This window comes from Palaemon carinicauda, chromosome 3 (genome assembly GCF_036898095.1).
Source record: "Palaemon carinicauda isolate YSFRI2023 chromosome 3, ASM3689809v2, whole genome shotgun sequence".
Classification (NCBI taxonomy): domain Eukaryota; kingdom Metazoa; phylum Arthropoda; class Malacostraca; order Decapoda; family Palaemonidae; genus Palaemon; species Palaemon carinicauda.
The window spans coordinates 121,535,942-121,549,220 of NC_090727.1; the positions used below are offsets into that span (position 1 = coordinate 121,535,942).

A 13,279-nucleotide genomic window follows, 5' to 3' on the forward strand; every position below is an offset into this window, starting at 1 on the left:
CCTGGGGGCAGCATCTCGGACAGACAAGTGACCTGTCGTTCGTGCAACTGCTACGTGTTCTACCGATTCATCGTAACTCTTCGGCAAGGTAAGGAAAGAGCGTGAAATGGAGTTTAGGGTGAAAAGAGGCTAGAATTTGTTAGGTTCTTCAAACTATCTTTTTCCTTTATTTCTTCAACTTTTTAACATAATTTTGCTTTGTTCAACATATTTTATTCTACAAATACACCTATATACAGCGTATATATATATATATATATATATATATATATATATATATATATACATATATATATATATATATATATATATATATATATATATATATATATAACATATATACATATACATATGTATATATATATATAAATATATATATATATATATATATATATATATATATATATATATATATATATATATCTATATTTAAATACAAATATATATATATATATATATATATATATATATATATATATATATATGTGTGTGTGTATATATCTATATGTATATCATATATATTTATAAATATATGATATATATATATATATATATATATATATATATATAGATATATATATATATATATATATATATATATATATATATATATATATATATATATATTTATATGTGTATATTTGTGCTTGTATATATATATATATATATACATACATATATATATATATATATATATATATATATACATATATATATTTATATTTATATTCATATATATAAATATATATATATATATATATATATATATATATATATATATGTGTGTGTAAATATGAATATATATATATATAAATATATATATATATATATATATATATATGTATATATACATTGTTTTTTATTTTTTTTTCCCAAAAATTCACTATCAAATTTATTTCTGCTTATCTATCGGCAATGTATAACATCAATGTTTCAGTGCTTTGGTTGTTCAATATAAAAAAAGGTGATTTATCTCTCAAGAATCCTAAACTCAACGCTTTGATTTTAAATGATAATCCACGTATGACTTGCATTGAGTAGACAGAGGCGCTGCATTCTCAAAAGTATTTCCTCATAACTTTGATGATCCTTAAAATTACTCTTAGATTATTTTCCTGATAGCCAAATGATTTTCAAGTTTACAAGGAAGTCATGGAGTAATGAAATGTACATATCTTTTTGCTTACTTTCTTACAATCTTTGACCGCTGTAGTCCAAGCATGATTCTAATATTCGATGTTCATCGTTCATTGTAATTTTGAAATAGTTGACTATTTTAAAGGGTTGTGGTAACTCATTGGGAACGTTCCTGTTGGGCCATGTATTGGACGACAGTTTGAGACCCGCTTGAGTGTGGTAGTTTCTTGTGTGTGCAGCATCACAATCTTTTTGAGTAAGGTGTGGGGGTATTGTGATCGGGTTGGGTGACCCGACTGGTCTACCTCCTGAGTCTTCAACAGCCATTGCCTGGCCCTCCTGGTCTTAGGTTGATGAAGAGGGTTTTAGGTGTTGATCATTATATGTATACACTGTATGCCCAATCTCTAGGACATTGTCCTGTCCCTTGCCCCTCTCATTCATGCTCAACCTTTAAACCATCAAAAAGCGAAAATACTTTCTTAAGAGTCCCATATTGTTCATACTGAACTCCCAAGTATTGTTAATTTTATTTTGGTTGTGCGCTTTTCATTTTCAGAGTAGTCCTAGCTAAAAATATTCAATCTTAACTTATATTAATTGTGATCAGGAAAGAGCCAATAAGATTTTGAAATTTTATTTTCTTGCAATCAGAAAACTATCACAGCCTAATATTTCTGAAAGGAATGTTTTCTTGTAAAAGGGTTAAAATCTTGAAGCTTGTCTGCTATAATAGTGTCGCGAAGAAGTCTCAGATTCTGTATCAAAATAAACATTTGTATTTTCAACCATTATTGATTGTACAAATTTGAAATATTCACAAGTAGAAAGAAAAGTCTTGAATCGCCATCTTTGATGACTTTTATGAGACTGCTAGACTGATTACACCTGAGTTTTGAACATCTTAGGTTAGGGTAAACGTCTTTTACTTTGGACGGGGGGGGGGGGGGGCTGTGATGCTGACCACAAGATGTATTTCAAAGGCGGTAAATTGATGTACAACATTATTTAAACGTATATACAGCACTTATAGACATATTGTCCTACTCTCCACACATTTTTCTTTTTGCCTAATGAATATATTCAATTACAAACTATGGACATCCGAAAGTGTTATATGCAACGCCTAAAATGTAGTTTTAACATATTCAAATTTGGAAAGTATCTATGACTCTTTTTCATTCCTTTTTTTTTTTTTTTTTTTTTTTTTGCTAATACTAATTTTTTATCAAATTTCATCCTGCTTTTTTTTCTGTTTTATTGCAGATGGGATACTGGGAGGATCCTACTAACATGGCCAGTAGCGGTATGCCCTCAACAAACCCCTACGGGAACTACACCGTAGTTGACACGGTGCCCCATGACCTCCTTTATATGGTTGATACCCACTGGTACCAGTTTCCTCCTATGAACCCTCTTTGGTATAATCTGATCGCATTTTGGATGGTCGTCATGGGCTCCCTTGCCATTGGTGGTAACTTCGTTGTCATCTGGGTCTTCATGTGCACCAAGTCTCTCCGAACTCCTGCTAATATGTACGTTGTGAATTTGGCTTTTTCCGACTTTGGAATGATGCTTACCATGTGCCCACCAATTCTAGTCAACTGCTATTACCAGACGTGGGCTTTCAGCGATGTTGCCTGCCACATATATGGAATGTTGGGTTCTGTCTTCGGAACTGCATCTATTTGGTCGATGGTCTTTATCACTTTGGATCGTTACAATGTCATCGTGAAGGGTCTTTCAGGACAGCCATTGACTGCCAATGGTGCTCTTCTGCGAATTTTCATTGTATGGGCACAAACACTATTTTGGGGAGTTCTTCCTCTCTTTGGCATTTGCAGATATGTTCCTGAAGGCAACATGACCGCCTGCGGTACTGATTACCTCTCTGAAGATATTTATAGTCAAGTATACCTGTATCTTTATGCCGCAGATTGCTACATCCTTCCTCTATTCTTCATTATCTTTTCCTATACATTCATCATGAAAGCTGTTTTCAACCATGAAAAACAAATGCGGGAACAAGCTAAAAAAATGGGTGTAAAGTCCCTGAGAAATGACCCAGAAGCTAAAAAGACCTCAAGCGAATGCCGTCTTGCAAAGGTTGCCCTAACGACTGTGTCCCTATGGTTTATTGCGTGGACTCCTTACTTTGTCATCAATATGGCAGGTCTTCTGTACAAGCCTATGGTCACTCCTCTGTTTTCCATTTGGGGTTCAGTGTTTGCTAAGGCCAATGCAGTGTACAACCCTATTGTTTATGCTATCAGTCATCCCAAATACAGAGCCGCTATGGAAAAGAAGATTCCATGCCTCTCATGCACTACTGAAAGAGATGAGGATGCCAGCAACGCCTCTGATGCCACGACAGTTGCATCTACCAATGAAAAGGAATAGAAATCTCCAGGAAATGCGCCATTAAGAAGCATTGAACTGTTTTGTAATGATATGACGACAAAGAAGAACTCATTGTCCCATTTCCGAAGCCAAAACGATGGCAACGATCAATTTGGATATCCAGATTTTATTGTTTTTCTTTTCATGAATACCTTAATAAATCCTTTGCATTAAGAAAGAATCAAAACATCTGTTTGATTTTCCTTATCTGACTTTTGATGTACACTCAGACTTGAGAGTAAAATATTTCATATAATAAGAATACAAGATGACTCATATACTAATTTACTTGGAAAAAAAGTATAATGAAAACCGTAGAAATATTATGTCATTTGTTCAGACTATTCTTGTTATTCTTATGTATATTATGCTAATTGTCTACCCGTATGCAATAATCGACTTTCCTCTTTGATATTCGGAAAGATTTTTTAAAAGAGATTGAAACTACAACCACAATATATATATATATATATATATATATATATATATATATATATATATATTATATATATATATATATATATATATGTATATGTATATATATATATATATATATATATATATATATATATATACTGTGCATATGAATATATATATAAACAGAACCTTGCATCAACAATGTAAGGACCCTGTCTAGGGAAGAAGACCTTGCTGTGTTACTAAGAAATTGATTAGAATAAATTTGCATATAATATAATTTGGTGGAATTAGAAGATCTGAGGCATCCTATATAGATTTAAAAAAAGTGCCATATATTTAGCTTTAAAGAATATGAAATGAACAAAGAGATATATTGGGTTTTTTTAATATAAAAAATCTTGCAGGAAACAGAAATCTTTCATATTAGTTATCGAATGGCAGATTGAATATCAAACTAGATCAGAAGTATTATCTGAGGATCATTCCAACTTATGCACCAACAACATCCCGTATAGAGGAAAAAATGAAAACCTTTTATGAAGATCTGGAGAAATCTTTGAAACAACATGTCTCAATTTAAAGTTGGTTAATAGAAGAGAGGAGAATTAGCAGTAGGCACAAGATATAACAGATGAGACATCCTTGTAGAATTTGCTGAAAGAAACAATCTAAAGATCATGAACACTTTATTTTTATGAAAGAAGCAACATAAAAAAATTTACATGTAGAAACCCAAATGGAGAAATAGAAAAGAAATAGATTTTGTTTTCAGTGAAAAATTTAATCTTCTTTAAAGATTTTACAGTGTTAAACGAGTTAAAATTAAACTGCACAAAGTTCAGAGAAGTAATATTCTATTTCTCTAAATCTAAGGAAAGAAAGAGAAAAACTTATTTCAGAAAAGAAAATAAACACTATTGTAGGAAGAAAAAATCTGATGATTTTAGTTAAGTAATATAAAATAGGCTCTCTCAGATACATGATTCAATAGAAGAAAGTGAAGACGAAATGGGCATTGATATGAAAAAAATGTATTGGGATTATCGGAAGAGATAGATGAAAAAGTCCCCCACCCCCGCCAAAAAAAAAAAAAAAAAAAAAAAAGAGATCAAGGAAAATTATTAAGAAACACCAAAAACTTAATAAAGAAAACATTGGTAATGGGGTTAAAGTGCAAGAGAGATAAAATAGAATTATCAGAACTATCAAAAACGACGTACTAACTCAAATACCAAGACATTCTTAAACACAGTCAGATCAAAGTTACGGAAACACCAGGGAAAGGAAAAAGCACCATAGTAATGGAAAGAAGACTTGGAACAGGGTGCCTACAGTTATTTGCTTTAAATGATGATGGAGGGGTAAAGATTGCAGAAGATTTTTATACAATGTTATAAATTAATGATATGATAAATAATTTTTCCAATAAAAATGACGAAATGTCTGAGTAAAGAAAGCATTAGAAGTTATGAAAAGAGGCAAAGCAGTAGAATATGATCTAATAATTGATTTAATAATAGACGGTGGAGGTTTCATCTCAGTTAATCTGTATACTCTACAGCTCTGAAAAGTTTTGTCATTATGCTAATTCACAAAAAAAGAGGTACAGAAGACCTGAAAAAATTATATCCAAGTAATATATAAAATATTCAAAGATCATATTAGGCTAAATAGAATGACATCTAGAATTTAGTGAATCAAGAAAGCAGGCACGATTTCGAAGAGGGTATTCAGCAACTGAACATATCCATGTAATTAGCCAGGTAATGAAAAAATCTACAAAGTATGACAAACCACTACAGGGAGAACCCATCTCTCCTGAATTATTCAGTGTGCCAAGAAGTAGTTTTTAAGACTTTAGATGGGAAATATGTAGTAATTAAAATTAGGGGTTATATCTTAACAACATAAGATTTGCAAATGACATAGTTCTGTTTGGTGAATCATGGGAGGAATTTCAAAATATGATAGATTTGAAAAGAGAAAGCAAAAATATTGGTCTGGATATTAATATGAATAAAACTAAACTAATGTTCAATGAAAATGTATGGAGACAACAAATAAGGGTTAAGGGCGAGCCTCTAAAGCCCCCCTGACACTTGCACGCATTCGTGGCACGCACTGGTACGCATTGATGCACGAACTCGCGTGAACGAGCCGTGAAAATGTCGTGAACAGTGCGGGAACTCGCGTGCCAGAGCGTACCAATGCGTGCCATGCGGGCCCAAAACTTTGTAATGTTTAAAGTTTGTGGCACGCACTGGCACGCACTAAATGGCCGTGAAGTAGTCGTGAACGATGCGCCAACTGGAGTGAACTGGAGTGAACTGGAGTGAACAGTGCGGGAACTGGCGTGAACTGGAGTGAACTGGAGTGAACGATGGGGGAAGTGGCGTGAACTTTATAATGAAGAGAAACAAAAAGGAAACGAAAATATTAATGAAAAGGAAAGAAAAATAAACCTAATAAATTTTTATATTTGCTGTTTTAATGTGAAAAAAATATTACTTATTTCAAACTATTTCTATAACTTTATAATGAAGAGAAACAAAAAGGAAACGAAAAAATTAATGAAAAGGAAAGAAAAATAAACCTAATAAATGTTCATATTTGCTGTTTTCATGTGAAAAAAAAATTATATCTTATTTCAAACTATTTTTATAACTTTATAATGAAGAGAAACAAAAAGAAAACGAAAAAATTAATGAAAAGGAAAGAAAAATAAACCTAATAAATTTTTATATTTGCTGTTTGAATGTAAAAATAAAATGATGTCTAATTTCAAACTATTTCTATAACTTTATAATGAAGAGAAACAAAAAGGAAACGAAAAAAAGTAATGAAAAGGAAAGAAAAATATAAACCTAATAATTGTTTATATTTGCTGTTTGAATGTAAAAATAAAATGATGTCTTATTTCATGCACACACTTATTTTCCTCTATTACCAATCAAGACCCAAAACTTTTGTTTTAAATAAAAATGAACTGAAAAATAAACCCAAGAAATTTTTAAGTTTGCTGTTTGAATGTAAAAATAAAATGATGTTTTATTTCATCAACATACTTATTCTTCTTTATTACCTTAAAATGAAGGGCAAAACAAATTTTTTCTGTTTGCTGTTTTAATGTAAAAATAAAATGATTTCTTATTTCAACACACTTTTTTCTCTATTACCTTAAAATCAACAGCCTAAAAACTTTTCATGTTTGCTGCTTTTAATGTTAAAATAAAATGCTTTCTTAATACTTGTACATATTTTATGTCTGCTATTTATATGTAAATCAAATGCTTTCTTATTGAAACAAAAATAAAGGGCAACAAAAAATACAAACGAAAAAGATACGTTTCTTCTCCTTAATGCAATGGTGTCTCTGACAGAAAGCATTGTTGTCTCTTCCGAAGCCAATCCAAGAATGTCCTCGGGTTGGAGTGGCCAATTCGTGAACTGGCGTGAACTGGCGTGAACGATGCGGAAACGATGCGGAATGATGAGGGAACTCGCGTGAACGTGTCGTGAACTTCTCGTGAACTACGCGTGCCAATTCGTGCCATCGCGTGGACGTCGCGTGAACGATGCGCGAACTGGAGTGAACTGGTCGTGAACAGTGCGGGAAAAACACCAGTGCGTGGCAAAAATGCGCGCAAGTGTCAGGCAGGCTTAAGATTTTTGATGAATGTATATACTTCGGACAGACAGGGAGTGTTTCCTCAGGACATAGGACTGAAATTAAAAGAAGGCTAAGGATGGGGTGGAAAGTTTTTGGCAAACAAAATGAGATTAAGAAAAGTAAAATGTCACTTTCTCTAGAAATAATATTTTTTCAATCAGATAGTCCTACTAGCATTAATATATGTACCAGGAACTTGTAGTCTTCCTAAAGCCTTAGAACTTAAGCTAGTTACAACCCAAAGAGCAATAGGAAATAAAACCAGTAAACATGATTTGAGAGCAAAATGAAGTAAAGAATATTCTAACAACATGTAAGAAAAAATATATGGTCATGGCCAGGATATATTAAAATGACAGATAATAGGGACACAGAATAGCAGAATGGGTCACTAGAGATTGCAAATAAAGCAGTAGAAGGAAGAAAAGACGAGGGACTGACGAACTAAATTAAATAGGAGACGACAACTCTTGACAAAAGGCCGATATTTGACCCAACCTTCGTTTTAATTTAAACGAACTCTTGTGTATTGACTATTTCCGGAAATATACTCGAGAGATGAATTTCATAAGTTTTTTATCATTACTTGCATTATTTATTTACTTCTTTTAATTATTTGCATTTTTTTTTATTCGGGCATTTCAAGTATCATTATCTGTAATATGATTTCGTGTGGTATTATTATTAATTTCATAGTGTATGTGATTTAATAATATATGCAGTAGCACAAACAACAGTGGCAGAAGACAAGTCGTTATGGGAAAATACACAACATTGTGACAAAAGTATTCAACATACAAAATTAGATGCATGTTACTGAACTATTAATTAAATAATCTTGCGGCCCTTGGTCTGACATTTTCAATGTGTTCCGCTCGTATGTCGATCAGAAATGTTGCCAGATGCAAGGTCTATAGACCTTGGCCAGATGTTCCCAGTGGAACTCCCTAATTAAAGATTTACCCACCATAAACCTACCATGTTTATGTCTTACCTACAAGCTACCGTCAGCAGGCCGCCAAACCCACCAAACCTGTACTCTCGCTCAAGTACGGGCTTGAGCCCTGACGTTGATTTGCATCCAATCGTTTTTTCAAAAAAAAAAAAAAAAATAAATAAATAAATAAATAAAAGACGTAGGTCTACACGCCAGAAGTGCCAAGCCTGAAAGTTTGATGTGTTTGATTGCCAACTACCATTGAATTCTCTTACGGGAGAAAACGGAAGCGAGATACGGGAATGTGGGATCTCAGCATTAGGTAGAAAGTTAAGTTGAAGGATAGTAGAAGGAGAAAAAGTTTGGCGGAAGAGGATAACTTTGATAGAAGGCATTCGGAGGACACATCAGGTAACCGACCCCTAATATAGGGAAAGAAGATATACAGCATATGTATGTGAGTGTGTATGTGTGCATGAATATTAGGATGGTCTTTCGTACATTTACTCGTCTGCAATTTTTTTCCGAAATACGATTGTTATTTTCTCATGTATTAGGGAGCAACTTAGGAAAGTCTTGGCATATTTCCGTGTATTCCTTGAGCTTCTTTGCTAATTTTCCAGTTAAGGGTGAAGTGATCTGCGGAGTATATAAGGTGCTTGGTCGCTGAGGAAGCCACTCACAGCCCTGGGGGCAGCATCTCGGACAGACAAGTGACCTGTCGTTCGTGCAACTGCTACGTGTTCTACCGATTCATCGTAACTCTTCGGCAAGGTAAGGAAAGAGCGGGAAATGGAGTTCAGGGTGAAAAGAGGCTAGAATTTGTTAAAGTTCTTCAAACTATCTTTTTTCTTTATTTTTTCAACTATTTAACATAATTCTGCTTTGTTCAACATATTTTATACTACAAATACACCTCTATTCAGCATTTATATATATATATATATATATATATATATATATATATATATATATATATATATATATATTTATATATATATATATATATATATATATATATATATATATATATATATATATATAACATATATACATACACACACATATATATATATATATATATGTATATATATATGTATATATATATAATTATGTATATATATATATATCTATATGTATAACATACATATTTATAAATATATGATATATATATACATACATATATATATATATATATATATATATATATATATATATATATATATATATATTTATATTTATATGTGTGTATTTATGCTTGTATATATATATATATATATATATATATATATATATATATATATATATATATATGTGTGTGTGTGTGTGTGTGTATTTGTGCTTGTATATATATATATATATATATATATATATATATATATATACATATATATATATATATATATATATATATATGTGTGTGTGTGTGTGTGTGTGTGTGTGTGTGTATTTGTGCTTGTATATATATATATATATATATATATATATATATATATATATATATACATATATATAGATATATATATACATATATATATATATATATATATATATATATATATATACATATATATATATATATACATATATATATGTATATATATATATGTATATATACATTGTTTGTTATTTTTTTGTTCCCAAAAATTCACTATCAAATTCCTTTTTGCTTATCTATCGGCAATGGATAAGATCATACTTCAGTGCTTTGGCTGTTCAATATAAAAAAAGTGATTTATCTCTCCAGAAACCTAAACTTAAGGCTTTGATTTCAAATAATAATCCATATAAGACTTCCATGGCTTACATAGGGGCGCTGCATTTTCAGTAGTATTTCCCCCTTGCTTTGAAGATCCTTAGAATTACTCGTACATAAAATCTTAGATTATTTTCCTGATAGCCAAATGATTTTCAAGTTTACAAGGAAGTCATGGAGTAATGAAATGTACATATCTTTTTGCTTACTTTCTTACAATCTTTGACCGCTGTAGTCCAAGCATGATTCTAATATTCGATGTTCATCGTTCATTGTAATTTTGAAATAGTTGACTATTTTAAAGGGTTGTGGTAACTCATTGGGAACGTTCCTGTTGGGCCATGTATTGGACGACAGTTTGAGACCCGCTTGAGTGTGGTAGTTTCTTGTGTGTGCAGCATCACAATCTTTTTGAGTAAGGTGTGGGGGTATTGTGATCGGGTTGGGTGACCCGACTGGTCTACCTCCTGAGTCTTCAACAGCCATTGCCTGGCCCTCCTGGTCTTAGGTTGATGAAGAGGGTTTTAGGTGTTGATCATTATATGTATACACTGTATGCCCAATCTCTAGGACATTGTCCTGTCCCTTGCCACTCTCATTCATGCTCAACCTTTAAACCATTAAAAAGCGAAAATACTTTCTTAAGAGTCCCATATTGTTCATACTGAACTCCCAAGTATTGTTAATTTTATTTTGGTTGTGCGCTTTTCATTTTCAGAGTAGTCGTAGCCAAGGTCTATAGAATACGAGGTCTTCTCACGCACAGATTAGTGAGGATATGGGGGTTTGGGGGGAGATAATTCGTGACGTCAGCATAGCCAATGCGTCCGAGTATCCCTTGTCAACATTCATACAATATAGGGGTTTTTGTTCATTTCTTTGTAATTAATAACAAATTAAGAGACACTTTGTTATCATAGCAAAATAAAATTACTCACAGTGGAAACAGTTCTGTATTTTGTGCATAAAAAAATCATCTAATTACATTTATTTACAAGAATAAAGGAATAATATATAAAATCTTAATTTTCACATTTCCACCACTTCCATGATAAACATGGTTATGCTCGTCTTAAATCTTTCGTCTTACAAGTGAATAATTAAGAAACCAACTTCAACATTTTACTTACAGCTTTCCGAGGTGAGCTAATGTTTCTATTCAGAATTCGAATCCTAAAAAAAGTACGACAACGCACAAAATACCTAATAAATTCCTCAAGTAATGAAATGTGCTAATGAAGTTATTACGTTTCCCCCTGATTTCAAAGATTTTTTGCCATGAAAACAAAGAAAATTTTTTTTCCATTGTTTTTAGATTTTCGAAAAATTCTTCGTTGGGTTTCATCAGTTTTCTGTCATCCCTACTTAAGCACGAATCCATGTAGACCTATTATCCCCTTTAGTTGCTCTATTGCCTAAAATTCATACTGAGGAAACGTCCGAGCTATAAACCCTCCCACATATTGTAATCCTCCTTCTTCCATGGCATCTTCTAATAAACCTTCCTCATCTTCCAGATTAGCATCAATACAATTTTCAAATTAATTTTCTAGCAAGCAAAACAACATAGCAGACAAGCTTAATTCTTTCTGAAGATAATTTTCTTCATTTTCAATTACTGTATTTTCCTTGGAAAGAAAATGAGCAAATTCGTTTGAAGTTGCATTCACAACTTTGAATGTTAGATTTAGAACCTAAAAGAGTTGCTTCCTTTCCTAATAGATGGGCTCTGAGCGGGTGTTTAAATGCAACAGGAGAGGGATGCTGATGACATGCACCCTTCTGACGTATGCAACCAAAGAAGTGTTCTAATCCATCTTGATTTAATCTGTTTGGCTAATAATTCGTACATCAAATTCCTTTCATAGACATCCGCTTCAAAGTGCCGGCTAGATATCAGTGCATTCTCAACATTTATGTGATCTCCCCGTTTGCAGAGGTGCACCCATTTTTTCCTAGTTTCACTGTCCTTTGGAACTGAATGAAATATGAGATCTGAATTTTTCGTCCTGGTTGAGAAGCATCCAAACACAGCACAGTTATTGGGCATATTGGTAATTGAATATTGTTGTTAAAATTTACACAACCACTTTCAAGAATTAGATCGACAACCAAGGACGATTCCTCGAACTGTTTACTTTGTTTAACTGTGGGTAGCACCCGTCCGTTTGGAGGTGGTGACGTCACGATATCCACCAGCGCAGAAATGTCAATTTCGGACCAGCGATGAGGAGACCTCGTATTCTATAGACCTTGGTCGTAGCTAAAAATATTCAATCTTCACTTATATTAATTGTGATCAGGAAAGAGCCAAATAGATTTTGAAATTTCATTTTCTTGCAATCAGAAAGCTATTACAGCCTAATATTTCTGAAAGGAATGTTTTCTTGCAAAAGGGTTAAAATCTTGAAGGTCGTCTGCTATAATAGTGTCGCGAAGAAGTCTCAGAATCTGTATCAAAATAAAAATTTGTATTTTCTTCCATTTCTCATTGATTGTACAAATTTGAAATATTCACAAGTAGAAAGAAAAGTCTTGAATCACCATCTTTGATGACTTTTATGAGACTGCTAGATTGATTACACCTGAGTTTTGAACATTTTAGGTTAGGGTAAACGTCTTTTACTTTAGCGGGGGGGGGGGGGGGGGGGTTGATGCTGACCACTATTTCAAAGGCCGTGAATTGATGTACAACATTATTTGAACGTAGATACAGCACTTATAGACACATTGTCCTTCACTCCACACATTTTTCTTTTTAAATAATGAATATATTTAATTACAAACAATGGTCATCTGAAAGTGTGATATGCAACGCCTAATATGTAATTTTTACATATCCAAATTTGAAAAGCATCTTTGAATCTTTCTCATTCTTTTTTTTTTTTTTTTTTTTTTTTTTTGCTAATACTAATTTTTATCAAATTTCATCCTGCTAGTTTTTTCTGTTTTGTTGCAG

At 32.3% G+C, this 13,279-nt stretch overlaps 1 protein-coding gene across 1 annotated transcript; it reads left to right on the plus strand.

Annotated features, from left to right (window-relative positions):
- LOC137638455 (rhodopsin-like) lies at positions 1-3,724 on the plus strand. The gene is made up of 2 exons (XM_068370526.1): positions 1-88; positions 2,404-3,724. The coding sequence occupies exon 2, from the start codon at positions 2,404-2,406 to the stop codon at positions 3,535-3,537; it is 1,134 nt and encodes a 377-aa protein (XP_068226627.1). The 5' UTR covers positions 1-88; the 3' UTR covers positions 3,538-3,724.
- The last annotated feature ends 9,555 nt before the right edge of the window (positions 3,725-13,279 follow it).